General features: G+C 42.4%; 1 protein-coding gene across 1 annotated transcript in view; it reads left to right on the forward strand.

Annotated features, from left to right (window-relative positions):
• LOC311054166 (voltage-dependent calcium channel subunit alpha-2/delta-3-like) overlaps nt 1-23068 on the forward strand; it is a gene marked incomplete at both ends in the record, with an annotated part of 378193 nt that overhangs the window by 214946 nt on the left and 140179 nt on the right. The window contains 1 exon segment of the mRNA XM_084070045.1: nt 17355-17433. Coding sequence (XP_083926171.1) covers nt 17355-17433 — 79 coding nt within the window.

Here is a 23068-nt window from a genome sequence, read left to right on the forward strand (position 1 = left end):
AAAACGGGCCACTCCTGCAAACTTTAGATGTGCATTTTAGCCAATCGGGATGGAATATGAAAATTTAAACAGATCCGTCTTGATCACATGACTATAGAGATCATGTGTACCGATTTGCGTGAAATTTGGATAAAATCGGAAGTAGTAATGTAAAGAAATATGTTTTACATAAGTCGGCCTCCTGGTGGCGCTATAAAAGGCAGATGTAAAAAATGCAGGGCAAAGGTTTTTCCCTGACCTCTAGGGAGTGCGCATAAAACGTTTTACAGAGATTGGTGCAGTTATAGGTAAAAACACAAATCGGGCTGTTATAGCGCCACGAGGCTGATTAGAAAAGTCTCAACTGGTATTTCTTCCTCGGCCTATTGAGAATGTGCATGCAAAGTTTCACAGGAATTACATGCTGTGTTCATAATTTGAGGCATTTTGTTCAAAATGGAGCAGTCCTGCAAACTTTGGAAGCCATTTTTAGCCAATCAGGATGGAATATGAAAAATCTGAAAGACCTGTTTCGTTTAATGACTATCGAGATACTGTATACCGATTTGCGTGATGTTTGGACAAAATCTGTAGGAGAACTGTCAAGAAATGTGTTTTGCACCAATCGGCCTCCTGGTGGCGCTATAACAGGCCCCTGTGAAAAATTTGGGGCAGAGGTTCTGCTCTGGTATCCAGGGAGTGTGTGTGCACAGTTTCGCTGCGAGCAAGCCAACGGTGCCGGAGATTAGCTGTACACAGACAGATCGAATGACGGACGGACACACGGACGGACGGACAGGGGGTAAAACATACTCTCTCGCCATGTCTTTCGGCCTTGCGGAGACAATGACACACAGATGCGTTCCCGGGATTGAACGAGTTAAACGCTCGGCCTCACATACTCGAGCCATCTCTCTCTCTCTCTCTCTCTCAGCTGCCTGCGTTTAATTGCAGGGCTCTCCTGAAAGGCTTTGAAATGGAATTGTCGGGGGCGTTTGCGTGCCTCTAGATGTACCGGTATCTATCAGACAAAGATGATTGTCCAACATAAAAAACACATGAAAATCTCAACTCAAATGTGTGTAGTGTTTTATATGCACACGTGTGGCATGTTATTCTAATGGTCCCCCGGCTTTGCTGTTGTTGTTGTTGTTGCAGAGAATGTGGTAATGGAATATTGATGCCCAAATGGGGTTTCTGGGTGTGCGGAGTGTGGGATTATAGGTCAAGGTTTTGTGTTATATGTTCTTTGCATGTGAAAGCATGTTTTTTTTTTCACAGAAAATGTCCATGACAGTTGGGCTTCACAATTATGATTAAAAGCCCAATACCAATTATTTAGCTGAATATTGTGATCACGTTTATTAATGATCTTTGTCAATGATCATCGATGGTAGTGATTTTGAGTAGGGAAAATGGTTTTATTGTCTCCGCCAGAACGAAGGTGTGGCCCGAGACTATGTTTTCGCCCCTGTCTGTCCGTCCGTATGTGTCCGTCCGTCCGTCCGTCATTCTGTCTGTGGACGGCTAATCTCCGGCACCGTTGGACCGATTGAAGTGAAACTGTGCACACACACTCCTTGGGGCCCTTGGTTCTCAAAGTGGGGTCTGGGGACCCCCAGGGGTCCTTGAGGGAGTTCCAGGGGGTCCCCAGCTAAATGATAGATTAGGCACCAAATGGACCCTTATGGGTTTGTAACTCTGAGAGTGTACAAATGGAACCAAATGGACCCTAACGGGTCCATTTGGTTCCATTTGTACACTCTCAGAGTTAAATTGACATAGATTTTACAATATAAATTGCGGTCCAATTGATAGAAATGCCATTAAATGTAGATAAGTAATATTGCCCAACACTGTTGGTAAAACCTGTGCGAAGGAAGTAAGAAGAGGCCCAATTTCTCTCTGAAATTGCTGCTGGGCACAGAGCCTATTGGCTACCTGGCCTTGCAGAGACCTGTGCTCCGAGGAGAACAAAATGTTCTAGTTATATTATTTGTAATGCCTTTGTTGCTCATTGTGATTCTCAGTGTCATGTCGTTTGGTGGAATAGTACTTTTCTCTGTCATTGTATCCTTCCTCTGTGAGAGCCTGATTGGATGAGGAGATTGGATGGGCCGTTCAATGTTCTGGTTATTAACCCATTGAGACCTGGAACTGTCATGTTTAGATTTGAGTTAAAAAGCATTATTTTACACTTTGGGCTATTCAAAAATAGCAGATCTACAAGCTCATAGCGCGGCACCGAGTGCCGCGCTACGAGCTTGTAGATCTGCTATTTTTGAAAATTTGTGAAAATGTGTGCAAATCTTTGAATATATATATTTTTAAAGCGAACATTTTTAACTCAAATCTTTGTTTCTGGGGGTCCCTGGAACAAAATATTTTGATGGGGGTCCACGGCCAAATACATATCATTTTGGGGGTCCTTGACATGAAAAAGATTGAGCACCACTGATATAGAAACAAACGTTTTTCAGAAAACTGTTGAGATTTAGGAGACATGTAGAATCGGCTTCAGGTCTCAATGGGTTAAACCTGGTGTGATGGTGAGAAGATGAGGACTATAGTTGCAACAATTGACAAAAGAAAATATCCTCCTATAATTTGACAAACCTCCGGTGAGACCAAAATCGTGGTGAGACCAAAATCGTGGTGAGACCAAAATCTCTTCTGCCCGTTTCTCGTCACTGGCAGGAGCAATCGATCTGAATCTGCACACAGCCATTGACCATTACCATGTGCACGGAACAGCGAAGCCCGTTTTCTATTTCACCAAATCTCAGCTGTTTATTAGCTGTTTTTGTCTAAAATCATGTCGCCATGGTTACGGCTGCCCCAGCTGTGGGATGGTCCCGCGAACTGCCTCCCGGGTTGCCAGATCATGTGCGCATATCCCCCCACGGATGTGGACTAGTTTGAAATAATTAGCGATTATATAAATATGAAACCTAAAAAATGTGTGTGTGTGTGTGTGTGTGTGTGTGTGTGTGTGTGTGTGTGTGTGTGTGTGTGTGTGTGTGTGTGTGTGTGTGTGTGTGTGTGTGTGTGCGTGCGTGCGTGCGTGCGTGCGTGCGTGCGTGCGCGTGTGCGTGTGTGTGTGTTTTTCACGGTCCATAAGGCCCTATATTGCATTTCCATCCAGCCAGAGGCTGTTCAGCAGTGACTGTAGAGGAGAAGACATTGCTGCTAGATCCATTCCATTTAGAAGGAGCCCCGCTGATAGTAGAAGCATTTCGTCTCTGTCACTCTCCACAACCCATGTCCTCTCTCTCTCTCTCTCTCTCTCTCTCTCTCTCTCTCTCTCTCTCTCTCTCTCTCTCTCTCTCTCTCTCTCTCCATTGCTGTTCTGCCTTCTGTTTTTTAACCCATTAAGACCGGGAAAGAGTCTTTTTTAGATTTATTTGGCTATTCAAAAATAGCAGATCTACAAGCTCATAGCGCGGCACCGAGTGCCGCGCTATGAGCTTGTAGATCTGCTATTTTTGAAAAAAATTGAACATTTGAGCAAATATAATATATATATTTGTAAAGCAAACATTTTAACTCAAATCTTTGCTTTTGGGGGAATTCTACAAATGTCAAAAAAAAATGTTGCTATAATCAGTGGTTCTCAAAATATTTCATGTCAAGGACCCCCAAAATGATATGAATTCTGGCCGCGGACCCCATCTCAAAATATTTTGTTCCAGGGACCCCAGAGTTAAAAAATATGCGCTACAGAAAAAAAAGATTTGCACACATTTTCACGATTTAAAAAAACAAATAGCAGATCTACAAGCTCTTAGCGCGGCACTCGGTGCCGCGCTAAGAGCTTGTATATCTGCTATTTTTGAATAGCCCAAATAAATCACATAAAAATGACACACAGATGCGTTCTCGGTCTGAATGGGTTAATGGTTTGCTTCCAAGCAGCCTCGCCACACTGAATGGGTGTCACACTGTGAATGTAAGCCCCTGCATGGCGTAGGAAGGAAGGGACTGTACAAGAGCTTGGGGTCCGAGAGCATTCTAGAAGTACTCGTGTCGAAACGTTTCGCTTTTGGCAACGCACTCCGAACTGAACGATCATGCACCTTTTTTTTCACTTCAAAGCGTTGGCTCTGTGCTCTGTGGCAGACTGACTGAATGATGTCAGCCAAGTTACAAGATGGTGTCTGCCGACTGCCCCTCCCACCCCAAAACACAAACACTACTCCAGTCACCAGTGGTGGTAAAAGTACTCATGTTTTGTACTTAACCCATTAAGACCTGAGGCCGCTTCTAAACATTTTCTAAATCCCAACAGTTTTTTGGAAAAAAATATAAAAAAATAATTTTCACGATTTTTCAAAAATAGCAGATCTACAAGCTCGTAGCGCGGCACTCGGTGCCGCGCTATGAGCTTGTATATCTGCTATTTTTGAATAGCCAAAAACATCTAAAGTGACACAGATGCGTTCCAGCTATCAATGGGTTAAGTAAAAGTATCAATATTGCAATGTAGAAATATTTTGTAATTTGTAAATCCGGAATTCAAAATTTACTTGAGTAAAAGCACAAAAGTATTGGTATGCAAATGTACTTACAGTACCAAAAGTTAAAAGTACTCATTCTGCAGAATGTCCCATTTCACAAGTTTTCAAATGTATACATTGTATAAAAACCTTTTTAAAATTAAAATAGCCGATCTACAAGCTCACAATGCGTCATACAGTATGGCGACGCATCGTGAGCTGGTAGATCGGCAAATGGCCGAAATGTATATAGGGTTGAAGTGGTTAATTTGTTGTGATAATAATCAAAATCTACAAAGTAACTAGTAACTAAAGTTTTCAAATAAATGTGGTGGAGTAAAAGTACAATATTTGCCTCTGAGATGTAATGGAGTTGGAGTACAAGTATTGAAAATTACAGTACTTGAGTAAATGTTCTTAGTTACTTTCCACCACTGCTCCAGTCACAATGACACACACCGGACTATATGCTAATATGCCATAGAATAATATATAGCATTATTAATGGAGTAGTAATCTATAGCATATACTGTATAGAGAGACCAGAAAAAACATCAGTTGATTATGAAGGCAATGGTAAAAGAATGTTGGATGAAAAAAGACAATGGTATGTCGCAATTTCTGCATGAGCCCATTAACCCGTTAAGACCTGGAACTGTGTCATTTTTAGATTTGAGCTAAAAAGCATTATTTTACACTTTGGGCTATTCAAAAATAGCAGATATACAAGCTCATAGCGCGGCACAGAGTGCCGCGCTACGACCTTGTATATCTGCTATTTTTGAGAAATCGTGAAAATGTGTGAAAATCTTTTAATATATATATATTTTTAAAGCGAACATTTTTAACTCAAATCTTTGCTTCTGGGGGGTCCCTGGAACAAAATATTTTGATGGGGGTCCGCGGCCAAATACATATAATTTTGGGGGTCCTTGACATGAAAAAGATTGAGCACCACTGATATAGAAACATACGTTTTTCAGAAAACTGTTGAGATTTAGGAGACATGTAGAATCGGCTTCAGGTCTTAATGGGTTAAAAGCAGAATTGTACATTTTGGTTTAGTACTACAGTGCTGGTTTCTACTACAATGATGATAAATATATCATAATATGTTTATGTACTGTAGTACACACACACACACGCACGCGCACGCGCACGCGCACACACACACACACACACACACACACACACACACACACACACACACACACACCTGCGCGCCATTATCCCAGCTAGCCATGCCTGAATGGTGGCTAATGACGGGCCTCTCGGCACACGGTCCAGCAGCAGTGATGGTGCCAGTTTGTTTTAAAGTGCTTTTAACAGTCTCTCACTCATGCTGCTGACACCGTCCTCCTCACCGCTGCTCGCTTTCAGCTGTTTAAACCACTCAAACCGGGAACGCGTGTGTGTGTGTGTGTGTGTGTGTGCGTGCGTGCGTGCGTGCGTGCGTGCGTGCGTGCGTGTGCGTGCGTGTGTGTGTGTGTGTGTATAACCACTTGAACTTGAGCGATTATGTTATACTTTGACTATTATAAAAAGAAAATTGAAAAAAAAATAAAGAAATATATATAAAAGATTATATAAAAATATTATAAATGTGTGGAAATCATTGAATATATATATACATATATATATTTTTTTTAACGCAAATTGTTTTAACTCAAATCTTTGCTCATGAGTGGTGGTCCTTGGAACAACATATTTTTGAGATGTGGGGGTCCGCGGCCAAATACATATAATTTTGGGGAGTCCTTGACAGGAAAAAGATTGAGAACCATAGCAATATACTTTTTTTTTTAAAAAGAAAAAAAAAAACTGTTAGGATTTTAGAAGAGATTTAGTAGAATCCCCAGAGGCAAAGATTTGAGTTAAAAATGTTCCCTTCAAAAAAAATAAAATATATATACCGTATATTAAAATATTTGCTAACATTTTCATGATTAAAAAAAAAAAATATGCAGATCTACAAGCTCATAGCGCGGCACTCGGTGCCGCGCTATGAGCTTGTATATCTGCTATTTTTTGAAAATACCCCAAAGAAATCAAATTAAAAACAATTACACGGATGCGGTCCCGGTCTCAGTGGGTTAAGCGACAGTAAATCACCCGGACAAAGCCACCGCGAAGAGAGAGAGAGACACTCTCTTTTATATTACTGATGCTCTGATGCTGTGGGCTTGAACTTGAAGTGGAAAACGATCGTTATCGGATTTTTTTGTAAAATGGCATTGTGAATAGTCTGTCCTCGGCCAGAACGTCATTTCTTTTATACTGTTTTCTTTTAACCACATAAAACCCCTCTATTGTCCTCTATTCAGGGGGGCAAACATTCGATGAAAATACAGTTGATCTACACAGGCTGCATGCAGTGTCGTAAGCTTGCTTGCACTCTCGTTTGACAATCTAACCGGGCCATTCGGGGATCGGGATGAAACCAACCAGTTATGAACCAATGGCCAACGAGTCCCGCTTTAGCCACGCCCCCATCTCCGAAAATGAAATAATAATGTAGAATAATGTAGTGAAGCGAAATGAAAATTCAGGGTGAGAAATGTGTTACATGTTTGATTTATTTCATTCTATAATAACCCATTCAACTCTTAAACTGCTTTTTCAAAAATAGTACTCACAGAGTGCCAGCATGTTTGTTACAGCTTAAACATAGGAACATCTTTATTTTTTTTCTCAGTTTATTTTTTAACATTGAAGTGAACATTGAAGTGAATGGAGCAGCAACTTTTTTGGAAAATGTTATCTCCTGGTTTGTGACGAACGGAAAAACGGAAAAACACAAAAACACAAAAAATAACGAATCATTTTAGATTTTCTTTTTTTTATATATATATATGTTTTTTGCCAAAAACGTTTATAAACGTTTATGGCAGGCAGAGAGTTAAGACCGAGAAACGCATCTGTGCAATTTTCTTTTTTTTCTTTGGCTATTCAAAAAAATAGCAGAAAAGCTCATAGTGCAATTTGTGCAAATCTGTGAATATATATATATATTTTTTTTTAAGAGCGGAGCCATTAAAGGCAAGTTTAACTGCATTCCACTTGTTTGCAATATGGTTAAATCTACTTTGACGCGAGTGTTTCCGTACCGAACACGTTGCAACACAACGCAATGCAGCACGACGCTATATAAGCAACTCAATGCAACACTATACGCAACGCAATGCCACACCACACAAACCCCCCCACCCCTCCCACCTTAGGCAGAGAATAATGAAGCAGGGAGGACCCATCTGGCCCCATGTTGTGTTGAATGTGTGCAAGCGTGTATGTTTGTGCGCGTGCGTGTGTGTGTGTGTGTGTTTGTATTACTATACTTGCGAGGACCAAGTATAGTAGAATTCGAAGAAATATACATTGTGAGGACCGTTTTCCTGGTTGTCACAGGACAAATGGTTGTTTTATAGTTTAAAAAAAAACATTTTTTAGAGATACGTTTACAATTAGAAAAACATTCAGGTCAGGATTAGACATTTAGGTGTCTTAGAGGTTAGGTTTAGGGATTGGAATTAGAGTTCAACATGATTTATACTTAGTTGCGCGCCAGTGTCATGCACCAAAAAATAGCTGGTCTACAAGCCCACAACGCGTCGCAGCGCGACGCGTTGTGGGCTTGTAGACCTGCTGTTTTTCGGCTTTAGGCTTACGGTTAAAAACGGCAATTATTATTTTTAAATGGCATTCATAACATGGCTGTCCTAAGGTGTTGATGTCCTCACAAGTATAGAAATACAAACGTGTGTGTGTGTGTGCGTGTGCGTGCGTGCACGCGTGTGCATGTGTGTAAGTGACATCCCCAGACGTGTGAGTGACACTGTAGGATGAAGACATTACAGGCTTTTATCATCATAATCACCACTTTTATATAATTGCTGCATCCACTGTACACACACGCACACACACACACACACACACACACACACACGGCCACACTAATCCTCTGTGTCTCTGTGCTCTCTCTCTCTCCCCCCCTCTCTCTCTCCATCGTTCTGCTCCCCTGCTCTTTTCACACACAGATCAGATAGTTTTTGCTGCAGTTCTTACATTTAAAGCAATAATCTCATTTGGTTGCAGTTTGACTCCGATCTCTGACTGCGGCAAAGCCATTTACCTTTTAGCCTTGAGGTGAACACCGACCGACGCTTCCACCCCCATTTCTCATTTACGTGCGGGGTGCCTTTTGTTTGGAGGCTATGAACCATGTGCAGTATGGCATTAACCCATTGAGACCTGAAGCCGATTCTACATGTCTCCTAAATCTCAACAGTATTCTGAAAAACGCATGTTTCTATATCAGTGGTGTTCAATCTTTTTCATGTCAAGGACCCCCAAAATTATATGTATTTGGCCACGGACCCCCATCTAAATATGTTGTCCCAGGGACCCCCCAGAAGCCAAGATTTGAGTTAAACTTGTTCGCTTAAAAAAATATATATATTCAAAGATTTGCACACATTTTCACGATTTTTCAAAAATAGCAGATCTACAAGCTCGTAGCGCGGCACTCGGTGCCGCGCTATGAGCTTGTATATCTGCTATTTTTGAATAGCCCAAAGTGTAAAATAATGCTTTTTAGCTCAAATCTAAAAATGACACAGTTCCAGGTCTTAATGGCTTAAAAACAAAAAAACAAAACAAAAAAAACACGTAAATTATGCATTGTGACATGAATATAAACACGACGTGCCGCAGAAATATTTACAGTCCTGAGTGTTTGAGTTAGCAGTGAGTGGCCGCAGGAGCACTAAATAAATGAGTGGAGCGACGTACAGTACACGTACTGTATGCGCGGAGGAGGATATAACTTGTTTATGATGCATGTCCGCACATATGTACTCTAGGTTTATATGGCCGTGCAATGTGTGTGTGTGTGTGTGTGTGTGTGTGTGTGTGTGTGTGTGTGTGTGTGTGTGTGTGTGTGTGTGTGTGTGTGTGTGTGTGTGTGTGTGTGTGTGTGTGTGTGTGTGTGCGTGCGTGCGTGTGTGTCTGAGAGAGATAAAGTGAATTTAAAGCGACCTCTCTGCATAATGCGTGTGTGTCGAGTAGTCTGTATGTCGTCGCTGTTAACTTTGTTATGTTTTCTTTGTAAATGAATGCCCTACTTGATCATACTGCAGTGTCACACAAAAGCATCAAAAGTAGCAGATCTACAAGCTTGAAACGCGTTTCGAGCTTGTAGATCTGCTACTTTTGAATCCTGAAAAGTAACAGTTTTGGACATGTAAGATTTCCACCCGAGAGAGACGATATACAGTACAGTGCATGTATGCATGTTGTCTTTATGTGTCTTTCCATGCATATGTGTATCGCCATGCGTGTGTGTGTGTGTGTGTGTGTGTGTGTGTGTGCATGCACAGTATATATAGATGTGGTGCAGTGGAGTGGGTTGAAGTTTGCATGCTGCAACTCAAGGGAAAAAAAAAACACGACTTCTACCTGATTCCGCTGCGCTGAACCCAACTGTAACAGTTCCATTTTTAATAGCTCTGAGCCCCCCCCCCCCCATCCCCCCCCCCCGACCGTGTGGGCACAACAGCAGAGCCCACTCCACTCATCACCTCACGCTGTAAAAAATCCTGAGTGTGTTCATTTAACACTGACAGCGGTGGTGGAATGTTACTAGATGCGATACATTTACTCAAAGTATTGTACTTAACTTACAGTTTTGAGGTACTTATACTTTGCTGTCAGGCGCCCAGGAACTAGTGGCAAAGCAAACTGACACTGTGTGGCCGAAGCCAGGAAAGGCAAGAAGCCGCACCACCCACCTACGTAGATGATGCACTGCAGCGCGACAGCTTAGCTAACAACGCTAGAGCTCTGCAGTGGTGTAATGGTGATTTTTAGCGGTATTTTAATGTGTGCTTAATATTAATTTTAGGTTTACAGGTGTATAAATAGTAGTAGGAAACATGTATATCTAGGAAACTGACTATTTTTTTAGCTTAGTTTTAGTAGCTAAACTAAAAAGGTCTGCTTTGAACAAATCTCTTCTTCTTTGGTGGAGGCATTCTCCTTGTGTGTAGACAGGATACCACAGTAAAACAGTGAAATGAATGAAATTCAGATCAAAGGTCAGCTATATACACAGCTATATACCCAATCAAATGTAGTGGGCAGGATTTAAGTGTGTACAGATCCTTCCCCACTAGAAACAAACCGAAACTAATTTAGCGTCCTCGGAGCAGACAAAACCACGGAAAGATATTCACATTTGAAATTGCTCTTTCATCATATAAACAAGTGGGCTTATAACCAAAACGATCCATGTTCTCTGGGAGAAGTGGTGTTAGTGTTCCGTGTAGAAATATTGTTAGTGGGAATGAAAACATAGTCGCACCACCGGAAGTGAAAGGCTGAAGGCAGACCAAAACAGTGGCGTCATTTCAGCAAAAGCTAGGGTATGGCAGCTCATGCACGCGCACGCAGCGCGCGCAATCTTCTCTGTAATAGGAATCTTCTCTGTAATAGGAGTATGATAATAATACTTTGGATCTGATGGATAGGGTTCTTTCTGTGCAGACTGCAGTCCATTTAGAAACACTTTGGACGGGACCCATACCTGCTCGTAGTGTCACTGTTGCCTGGTCCATTGCTCCTAACATTATCAGAATGGCAGCTGCTAGATCCTCTGATCTCTGATGACCATAACATTCTCCTCTTCAATACCTTCGGTTTTGGTCAAATTACCCCCCAACTTGGAAGCACCAGGAGGTTGTTTGTTTATAATTATTCACAACGTGGTCGTTAGTTTGAGTCGTGGCGGGGGTTTATCACTTTTTTTTTCTTTTTCCTCGGTAGCTTTCACTGTTTTAAAATACTTGCTTAAATATGCACACTTTGCAGCTAGCACAGATAGCTCATGTATCCTCTGTTTCTGTCTGTCACATATGTCTCTGTCGTTGGGGACGGTTCAATCTGTTTGAAAGGGAAGGATTATCGTTTTGATGATGAAGGCGTTTAACCCATTCAATCCAGGAACGCATCGGTGTCATTTTAAGATTTCTTTGGCTATTCAAAAATAGCAGATATACAAGCTCATAGCACGGCACAGAGTGCCGCGCTATGAGCTTCAGTGGTGCTCCAACCTTTCCATATCAAGGACCCACAACATGATATGTATTTGGCCGCGGACCCCCATCTCAAAATATGTTGTTCCTGGGACCCCCAGAAGCACAAATCGGAGTTAAAAATGTTCGCTTTATAACAAGATTTGCACAAAATGTACACAATTAAAAAAATTTACAAATAGCAAAAATCTACAAGCTTGTATATCTGCTATATTTGAAAAATTAGCCAAAGAAATATTAAAATGACACAGATGCGTTCCCGGTCTTAATAGATTAATTTCCTCTGACAGGGAAGACAATGGAGCGCATGTGAGAGCGTGCACGTCATGTTATGATGCTGATGATAGCTCACTGCTGCTTACTAATGACATGCTTACAACTGTAATTAGAAACTACAAAAGAACACCCACGTCCCTATTAGAGCTGCACCTATCGCTTATTTCCCAAGCAATAATCTTATCGATTACTTTTTCGATTAATCGGAAAACTAAAGGTACATGTCACACTTTTTCCCAGTGTGGGTAGGATATGGCACAATTACTGGAATCAAACACAGTCCGTAGGTGCAAAACAAGTGTTTTATTTGCCTTTTTTAGAAAGTCCCAGGGAAAAACAAATACATTCCAAAAAATACAATACTGGCCCGATTGGCTCTAGGTCTGCTCCCCTGGTCAGTGGTAGGCACCCTTCTTTTAAAGGCTAAGCCCCTCCCACTGGACCATACCAATCTTAATTGACTCAATCAATTTACACATAAACCAGTTATTTCATCTATGTCCAAAGACATTATATTTCACTTTTAACACATTTAAAGTGTCCTCACATTACCACATTTCCCACAATAATAATAATAATTCACAATAACAATTAGAATACCCTATTTTACTCAAACCCACAGTTGGTATGGTGCAGCAGGTATGGACTGAGCATGCTCACTACAAACAGACAGGCACTATAAAAGGCTGCCTGCAGCTACACTCGGGTCCTTCGTCACTGCCCAGAACCAGGAAGCACTGTGGTAAGAGAAAGAAAAAACATTTGCCAAAAGAACATTCCCTGCAACTTAAAAAAAATAAAGAACAATTTTAACCGTTAACCCTGTGTTGTGTGAAATCAATTACGTCATATGTGAAAAGAACAATAATACAGGAAACATAAAAAAAGCTGTTAAATGGAGTTTAGTGTGTGCACCCACCAAACTACATCCTAGCATGCTACCTGGCTATTGTGTATATAGTGTATTGTGTAGTGTTGCTATGGTTATGATGTGGTGTCAGTGGCAGGGTGAACTGCCACAGTACACAAGAGTCAAACGTACACAAACTTGGCGCCATGTTACGAGCTTGTGGATCTGTTACTTGTTGATGCTTGTGTGTGACGCTGTAGTATGATCAAGTAGGGCGTTAATTCACGGGAAAACACAAAACGTTAGAATATGGAGATTATGGAGGTTTCTGCCCGACAACAACAATTTGATACTGGATCATGATGACAGAGTTAAGAATACCTTAAAGCTAGGGGTCTTCAACAGGGGTTCCGGGACCCCTAGGGTGTCCTCTGAGTCACTACAGGGGGGGCCGCCAAATCGTTGCGTGCTTGGATATTTATTTTTTTACATTAACCACTTGAACCCTATTATCCCTTTTCTGAATTCAATTCAATTCAATTCAATTTTATTAAAGTGTCAAATCACAACAAGTTGTCTCAAGACACTTTACATGTAGAGAAGAGACCCAACATCCCACCCTGAGCAAGCAATTTTGCGACAGTGGCAACGAAAAACTCCCTCTTAATTCAACAGGAAGAAACGTCAGGCAGAGCCTAGGCTCTAGGGCGGGGGCCTTCTGCCTCGACCGTGTTGGGGGAAAGAAGAGAGAGAGAAAGGGAGAGACAGAGGAGAGACAGAAAGAGATACAGTGCAAGCAGTAACAATAACAATAATAGCAAATATAATAGTGTAAGATACTAGCATATGATAGTATAATATAGTACAGCAATAGTGTGTATGCAGTATATAATGGAATAATATAAAAATGTTTAAGATAATATAATATGCGGTATAGTGTAGTGTAGTAGAAGTCCACGGTCGTGTCCAGGTCGTGCTCCATGGAGAGAGGCCCGGTCCGGTCCGCAGTCACAGTCTTGAGCCGCAGCTGGGGGTCCGTAGTAACAGTCCATAGACTCCATGGAGAGGCCCAGGCCCGGTCCGCAGTCACAGTCTTGAGCCGCAGCTGGGGGTCCATAGTAATAGTCCATGGACCTGCGACGTGGGTGGTAGAAGAAACTCCGGGGAACGAGTCCCCGGTTGTAGAATTAGTGGCAGGCCTTACTAGAGCGTGAATCCGTACAGGGTTAATTACGATTGTACCAATGGGACACAAACCCACACAACCAAAGGGAGGACGAGAAGAGAGAGGACGAGGGGAGAGAGGAGAAAGGGGAAGGTGGGGGAGAGAGGATGACTATAGGGGGACTGAGTCTATACACTTCGGCTATAGGCTTTATCATAGAGAAAGGTTTTTAGTCTAGTTTTAAATATACAGAGTGTGTCTGCTTTACGGACTGAGACTGGGAGAAGGTTCCACAGCTGAGGTGCTTGAAACTTAAATGCTCTACCTCCTGTTCTAGTTTTTTGGGGGTTTACTGGAACCGTAAGCATTTTTTCATACTGTGGACGCAGTGGTGTTCTGGCTGGTTTACGGGGCTCGATGAGTTCTTTGAGATATACTGGTGCCTGTCCATTGAGAGCCTTGTATGTGAGGAGGAGAACTTTAAACTCTATTCTGTATTTAACCGGGAGCCAGTGCAAAGAGGCCAATGAAGGAGTGATATGATCTCTTCTTCTGGTTCCTGTCAGTATGCGCGCAGCGGCATTCTGGACAAGCTGCAGGCTATTTAGGGACTTACTTGGGCAGCCTGATAGTAAGGCGTTGCAATAGTCCAGCCTAGAAGTAACAAATGCGTGGACAAGTTTTTCTGCATCATTTTGGGACAGAATGTGCCTAACTTTTGCAATATTACGCAGGTGAAAAAAGGCATTTCTTGAAATTTGTTTTATGTGGGACTGAAAGGACATGTCTTGGTCAAACGTGACTCCCAGATTCTTTACAGTGGCCCTGGAGGTCAAGGTAATACCATCTAGGGTAAAATTCTCATCGATTAATTTATCTCTGAGGTGCTTAGGGCCGAGTACAATAACTTCAGTTTTGTCCGAGTTGAGGAGTAGGTAATTACGGGTCATCCAACTCTTGATGTCTATAAGACATGCTTGAAGTTTAGCCAGTTGATCTGTTTCATCTGGCTTCATTGATAGATATAATTGTGTATCATCTGCATAGCAATGGAAATTTATAGAGTGTTTCCTAATTATCTCACCTAAGGGAAGCATATATAGAGTGAATAGTATTGGTCCAAGTACAGAGCCTTGTGGGACTCCGTATTTAACCTTTTCGCGTAGTGAGGGTGTATCGTTAACGTTTACAAATTGAAATCTGTCAGACAGATAGGACTCAAACCAGTTCAATGCAGCACCCTTAATGCCAACCAGATGCTCAAGTCTCTGCAACAAAATATGGTGATCAATAGTATCAAATGCAGCACTGAGGTCCAACAGAACCAGTACAGAGAGAAGGTTATTATCGGATGCAATCAGGAGGTCATTTGTGACCTTCACCAATGCCGTCTCAGTGCTATGGTGTGCTCTGAATCCTGACTGAAAAGCTTCAAATAGCTTGTTGTTATGTAAAAAATCACATAACTGCTTGGCGACTGCTTTCTCAAGGATTTTAGAGAGAAATTGGAGGTTCGATATAGGTCTATAGTTAGCCAAAATGCCTGAGTCGAGAGTAGGCTTCTTGAGGAGGGGTTTGATGACAGCTACCTTAAAGGACTGTGGTACGTAGCCCGTCACCAGAGACATATTGATCATATCGAGTAGGGGTGCACCAACCGGGGTCAGGGCCTCTTTAAGCAATTTAGTTGGGACTTTTTGAACTTAAGCCAAAAATAGCAGATCTACAAGCTCACAACGCCTCGCGCTGCGAGGCGTTGTGAGCTTGTAGATCGGCTATTTTCGGCAAAAAGGTTTTGGTGTGTTGGTCTATGAAATCTATGAAAATACCATTTTATACAGTATGTAGTGGGGGGTCCCTGCTTCATCTCTCTTTCAGCTAGGGGGTCCTTGGGCTGAAAAAGTTGAAGACCCCTGCTGCCTTAACATATTGTTGTTGTTGTTTTGTTGTTGTCTTTTTGACATAATCTACAAACCTTTCAGTATGTGGACCATAGGTCAGCACCCTATCTCCTGTTGTCTGTACCAAGCAGAGAAGCATTTTGACTTTGTCTTTTGGTTTGAACCACCGACCTTGCAATCTATGTACAGAAAGTCGGACCGCAAGGCCAGTGAGCTGGTTGGTGCTGTCGGGCAACAACTTTTATTTGCTTTGTTTTATTTTTTTGTAAATCAATGCCCTACTTGATCATTCAAGTGTCACACAGAAATAGTGGAAAATAGCGATGTGAGGCATGGTGAGCTTTGATTAAGACATACAGATGATCACGTCCATGCATGTGTATGGGAACGCACGCACACACACACACACACACACACACACACACACACACACACACACACACACACACACACACACACACACACACACACACACACACAAGCGCGCAGACAGCAGGCTGTCAAAGGGAGGCGGTGAAAAATGCATGCAATGGAGGTTGGGCAGCTGTGCCCCCAAAGGCTTGCATCTGGTCCAATCTGGCAACCTGCTCTTGACACACACACACACACACACACACACACACACACACACACACACACACACACACACACACACACCTGCTGCCAGAATCAACTGAATTCCCTTGGGCTGAAGCTGTTTGGCAGAGAGTTTACAGCACTCACTGGACTGAACATGTGTATAACATTTGTGCGCTCAAGTCATTTTCCCGTGTAGTACTATCATCATCCATCATCCAACATCTAGGTATAAACTGTTGCCTTTTCTCACACAGATGGGTGAACCGCGTGCATTTTCAAATGTTCAGCAATCGATTATGTTCCTTCTTGGATCGATCGAACCTACATAACCTACCTAGTATAATTTAAGTTGCTAAATGTATCTGTATCCCAATGAAAACATATTTTTCAAGGTTTTTAACCCATTAAGATCTCACATCTCAAAATATATTGTTCCAGGGACCCCCAGAAGCAAAGCAAAGACCCCCAGAAGCAAAGATTTTCACATTGCCACGATTTATTTTTTTCAAAAATATCAGATCTACAAGCTCATAGCGCGGTGCCGCGCTATGAGCTTGTATATCTGCTATTTTTTTGTAATAGCCAAAGAAATCTGAAAAAAATTACACAGATGCGTTCCCGGTCTCAGCGAAAAAAATACCATGTCATGTTTTCATCACTGTTTGAAAACCACTGTTTTATGTGATAGCCTTCCTGCCCTGGCATTTGACCTTATAGTGCTCTGGCTCCAAAAGCCGACAACACCAAAAAGGCCAAGTGGGCCTTTTGGCCCTAAACTGATTTAACATTCCTGGCCCTGATGTTACACACAACTTCAAAACTTCACTGAGTGCATCATAATCTTCTTTTAAACTGGAAGAAAGCCCAGCTTAATCGCTGGCAGATAAGGGGATGAACCCTGTGTCTGAAATCCAACAGTGTTATCTATGGCTATACATTGGGTGTTCCCGGAACCATATCGGAACTCAATTAAAATGACTGACATAAAGTCCATCTGCTTCTCTCTCTCTCTCTCCGCAGGTCCGCATATTCCCTTACCTGATTGGTCGAGAGTCAGCCTTCGCGGATAATCTCAAATGGATGGCGTGCGCTAACAAAGGTGGGATCTATCTTCTTCTTCTTCTATACACCACATCCAGACTCATGTCCTTTAGTTCAGGGATTGGTGGGGATGTCTAGTTCCTAATCTGATGAAGCTCACATAGATGTGTGTGTGTGTGTGTGTGTGTGTGTGTGTGTGTGTGTGTGTGTGTGTGTGTGTGTGTGTGTGTGTGTGTGTGTGTGTGTGTGTGTGTGTGTGTGTGTGTGTGTGTGTGTGTGTGTGTGTGTGTGTGTGTGTGTGTGTGTGTGTGTGTGTGTGTGTGTGTGTGTGTGTGTGTGCACGTGCGTGGACATGCTTATGCAGCTTGTGTGCGTGCCTGTGTACATTAAGTGTTAGCATGGGTACACAGCCGTGTACAGCTGGTTCCAGTTGCTCTGTCCAGACATGTTGCCTTGAATCTTTAACAGTCAAGGCCTTGTTTCTAAATATGTATATGTACTCTTTTTATTGGAATGTTTTGTAACATGACAATCACATCAGAGTATATAACCAACAACTATAAAAGAAAAGACAATGACAGACACTTTTGGTAAATGTTCCAGATGAGATAAAAAATACTTATATATAAATATATAACACAAACCAAAAGTTGTTATACAAACATACAAACAAAAATTGAACAACAGACACCTTTTTTTGTTGATGCGTGTGTGCGTGCGTGCGCGCACGTCTGTGTGTGTGTGTGTTTGTGTATTTGTAGTACTATACTTATGAGGACCGAATGTAGAATTTGACACAGACACTGTGAGGAGGACAATTTTCCAAGGTCTTCACAAGAGAAATGTTGGCTTTATCAATGATTCAAGATTTGGAGAGTTAGGATTACAAACAATTAGGAAAAGATTCATGTTAGGGTTTAGATTCGGTATTTTCGAGTTTGGTTTAGGGTTTGGGTATCGCTTGTGTTGCCCTAATCAACCCATTAAGACTTGGAACGCATCTGTGTCTCTTTAGATTTCTTTGGCTATTCAAAAATAGCAGATATACAAGTTCATAGCGCGGCACCGAGTGCCGCGCTATGAACTTGTAGATCTGCTATTTTTGAAAAATCTTGAAAACATTTTTTTTTTAGATTTTCTTCAAAAAACTGTTAGGATTTAGAAAAAAAAATTAAGACTCGCCTCAGGTCTTAATGAGTTAATACTTAGTTGAGCGCTTGTGTCTTTAGGCCTTGGAACTAGGGTTAAAATATCACCCCAAAAAGATCCTAAAACTGGAAATCAACATCCTAAAATGTTGATATCCTACTAGTTGTAGTAATACAAACTGTATTGTGCGTGTGTGCGTGTGCCAGGTCACAGTTGCCTCAGTGTCTCAGTGTCTACATAATAAAGCATGTTCCTTCAGGTTTCTATATTTAGCTGCAGGGAGACAGGGACGTTCTGGCACCATTTCCTCGGGCTAACTACAATATGATGAGCCCACTGAGTAACCCCCCAGGCTCTCTGTGTGTGTGTGTGTGTGTGTGTGTGTGTGTGTGTGTGTGTGTGTGTGTGTGTGTGTGTGTGTGTGTGTGTGTGTTAAAATACATGTTAGATAGCTCTATATTCCCATAGTGAGTATTGCTATAGTGTTGATGATTTATTTTAGGTCGGGGGAAACCAATTTCATCCAATCAGCATGTATTCTCATACATGGATAAACAACAAGTGTAATAGGAAGTGATTAAACAGAAGAATGGGCATGCAGGCCAAATTGGAACTGGAACACTTTGAAATTAAAATTCACAAATCACACAACAGCAAACCCTGTCTAAAAACGGGTGTCAAATCCTGGTTATCACCAAGACAGTCCAAACCTTCTATGTTGTGTGTGTGTGTGCGTGCGTGCGTGCGTGCGTGCGTGCGTGCGTGCGTGCGTGCGTGCGTGCGTGCGTGCGTGCGTGCATGCGTGTGTGTGTGCGCGCGAGTGCGTGCGTGCGTGTGTGGTATCTTAAAACCACAGTTTACAGGTTTTAATGCACTATACTAATTGCCAACAACGCCATATTGTAAAGTTAGTTTGATGTTCCAGAGATGTGAATGAATGGTGAAGAATGGATGAGACATCACTCCGTAGTGAGGTTCGTTGCTTCGGATTTATTTCATGGAACAGACAGAGTACAACCAGCTTTCATAGGGAGCCTCAGCTCCCCTCCGCGGCCCTCCGGCCTGAGACACACTACGTTAGTTACATTTCAGTCAGTCCTTTATAGCAGTGGTCACCTTTGAGATCTAAGAGTAGGTACGTGTTGGGTGTGTCAGCCCTGTATGGTGAACCCCCACCTCCCCTGGCTCTTCCACATTTGCAACTGTAAAGAGCCAGGAAAGGAGATGTGCCAGCCTTGATGACAAATGGGTAGACGCACTGTCTCCATGCTAAGTGTACCCCACACCCAACCAGGCTAACAAATGGTAATACACTCCTCTGTCTGTACTGGCCAAAGTGACTTGTAAAGTTAAGTAATAATTCTAACATATGACTTAAATGTGTATCTTAAGTTAAGAAATATACAGCATACCCCCCACGGGAGACACTAAAACGTCTCCCGCAAAAACGTATATTTCCAAAAGAAAAACAAAGAACCGCCCCCCATGACAACTGACTGGAACACAACCAGGACAAAAATAAAACATTCAGGAATACTAAATAGCAAACAACATCCAATACAGAATAATGCACATACAAGAACCAAGATTACATAGTACAGTGACAAGGTGATTTACAAATAGACAGAAAACTCATTCCCTGATTCCAATTAGCGTGCAGGATCCCTCTGTTAGTCCTTTAAACTCCAGGATAAAACATTACACAGCTAACAAGCACAATGGAAGCTGACAGCATACAGTTGAATCATCACTCACCAACCGATAACACCACCCCCCAGGTCAATGTCCCCCCCGCCGAGCCACCAAATTATACCCAAAGATAGCCTAATACTTATCCCTAAGCTTACACCGTACCAATAAGTACAAATGACAGCTACCAACGGAAGTGCCCACAGTGAAAAGACAAGGCAGTGTACCCCCAATGAAATAACAAAACACAAAGTAAGCTCACATTAAATACCAGAGACCAGAAAGTAAAAAAATATCCTCACAAACACTCGCGCCATGGCAGCCCTCGCCCCACAGTTTAAACCCCCATCATCACAAAAATATAACCCCAGGTCCCGTATGCACAATGTCCCGCTCGATAATGTCTCTCTGTAGTCACCCTCAATGTCATTTTCTCACCCCAGCCGCTTTCCCAGTGCAGTGTCCAGATTGTCCAACAGATAGCTGCAATTTTTACAACAGCACGCTCTACTTGCGATCGTAGAAAATGTAAACACACTCCCCACGAAGAACCCCTCATCGCCGGTTCTACGTCCTGCTGGCACCCGCTGTCTCCCGTCCATCCTCACAACATTACCCTCCACGAGAGAACCCCGTCGATCCACAGGTTCCCCGCTCTGCCGTCAGCACCGCAGCGCGCTCCTTTAGCGATCGCAGAGGATAATATAAGTTGTGCAGCCAGATGAGTCGTTACAGCCGTCCTAGATCTGGTCATGACGAGGGCCTCTCCCCGTAGATCCTCGAAAAGTTGTCGTCATGTCGTGCCGATGTCCCCCTTGCAGTGGTCCCCCCACGTCGCCGGAAGATAGCTGGACCCTTCCATCCACCGCAAGGCCAAGACTTCCCCCACCGCGCATGTCCTTTCACCGCCTGGCTCAGCATTTTCTGGAGATCGGCGTCCCGCTCCCCAAATAACCAAACCAACGCGACTGCCGACTTAAACGCCATATGTGGTATCTTAAAACCACAGTTTACAGGTTTTAATGCACTATACTAATTGCCAACAACGCCATATTGTAAAGTTAGTTTGATGTTCCAGAGATGTGAATGAATGGTGAAGAATGGATGAGACATCACTCCGTAGTGAGGTTCGTTGCTTCGGATTTATTTCATGGAACAGACAGAGTACAACCAGCTTTCATAGGGAGCCTCAGCTCCCCTCCGCGGCCCTCCGGCCTGAGACACACTACGTTAGTTACATTTCAGTCAGTCCTTTATAGCAGTGGTCACCTTTGAGATCTAAGAGTAGGTACGTGTTGGGTGTGTCAGCCCTGTATGGTGAACCCCCACCTCCCCTGGCTCTTCCACATTTGCAACTGTAAAGAGCCAGGAAAGGAGATGTGCCAGCCTTGATGACAAATGGGTAGACGCACTGTCTCCATGCTAAGTGTACCCCACACCCAACCAGGCTAACAAATGGTAATACACTCCTCTGTCTGTACTGGCCAAAGTGACTTGTAAAGTTAAGTAATAATTCTAACATATGACTTAAATGTGTATCTTAAGTTAAGAAATATACAGCATGCGTGTGTGTGCGCTTTTGCGTGTGTGTGCGCTTGTGCGTGTGTGTGTGTGTGTGTGTGAGAGTGCGTGGGTGTGTGTGTGTGTGTGAGATAACCAACATTTGATACCTTGCAAATTGCCATTTTAGGCACATTTCTCTCTGTTGTTTGATTCGTTAATTAAAATGTTACAGTTCCAGTTCCAATTTGGTCTGCTCATTCATCTGTTTAATCACTTCCAATTACACTTGTTGTTTATCCTGTATGAGTACGCTGATTGGATTAAATTGGCATCCCCCCGACCTAACAAAACAAGATTTTCTGGTTACTAAAGACTTGGAGAGACGGGGTGACCCCTGTTACTGGACAAATGCGATAGCAATACTTACTATGGGAATCTGAAAAACGTATGTTTCTATATCAGTGGTTCTCAATCTTTTTCATGTCAAGGACCCCCAAAATTATATGTATTTGGCCGCGGACCCCCATCAAAATATTTTGTTCCAGGGACCCCCCAGAAGCAAAGATTTGAGTTAAAAATGTTTGCTTTAAAAATATATTATGTTCAAAGATTTGCTCACATTTTCATGATTTTTCAAAAATAGCAGATCTACAAGCTCGTAGCGCGGCACTCGGTGCCGCGCTATGAGCTTGTATATCTGCTATTTTTGAATAGCCCAAAGTGTAAAATAATGCTTTTTAGCTCAAATCTAAAGATGACACAGTTCCAGGTACACACACACACACACACACACACACACACACACACACACACACACACACACACACACACACACACACACTCAGTCAATGCAGGTCTAGTCAGTTGTAGCAATCCCACAGACAATAATAGAGCAACTCATAAATTAAACAAGTTAATTTAGGCCAAATATTTAGGCCAAAAAAAAACACAAAAAGTTAGAATACGGAGATGAGAGGTTTCTGACCGGCAGCAACGATATAAAAATAGACACGGAACATCGTTCATATTTAACCCATTGAGACCTGAAGCCGATTCTACATCTCGTCTCTTAAATCCCAACAGTATTCTGAAAAACGTATGTTTCTATATCAGTGCTGCTCAATCTTTTTCATGTCAAGGACCCCCAAGATGATATATATTTGGCCGCGGACCCCCATCAAAATATGTTGTTCCAGGGACCCCCAGAAGCAAAGATTTTAGTTAAAAATGTTCGCTTTAAAAATATATATATTCAAAGATTTGCACACATTTCCACACATTTTCAAAAATAGCAGATCTACAAGCTCGTAGCGCGGCACTCGGTACCGCGCTATGAGCTTGTATATCTGCTA

The sequence above is a fragment of the Gymnoscopelus microlampas genome, assembly GCF_963454915.1.
Source record: "Gymnoscopelus microlampas genome assembly, chromosome: 10".
Taxonomy (NCBI): domain Eukaryota; kingdom Metazoa; phylum Chordata; class Actinopteri; order Myctophiformes; family Myctophidae; genus Gymnoscopelus; species Gymnoscopelus microlampas.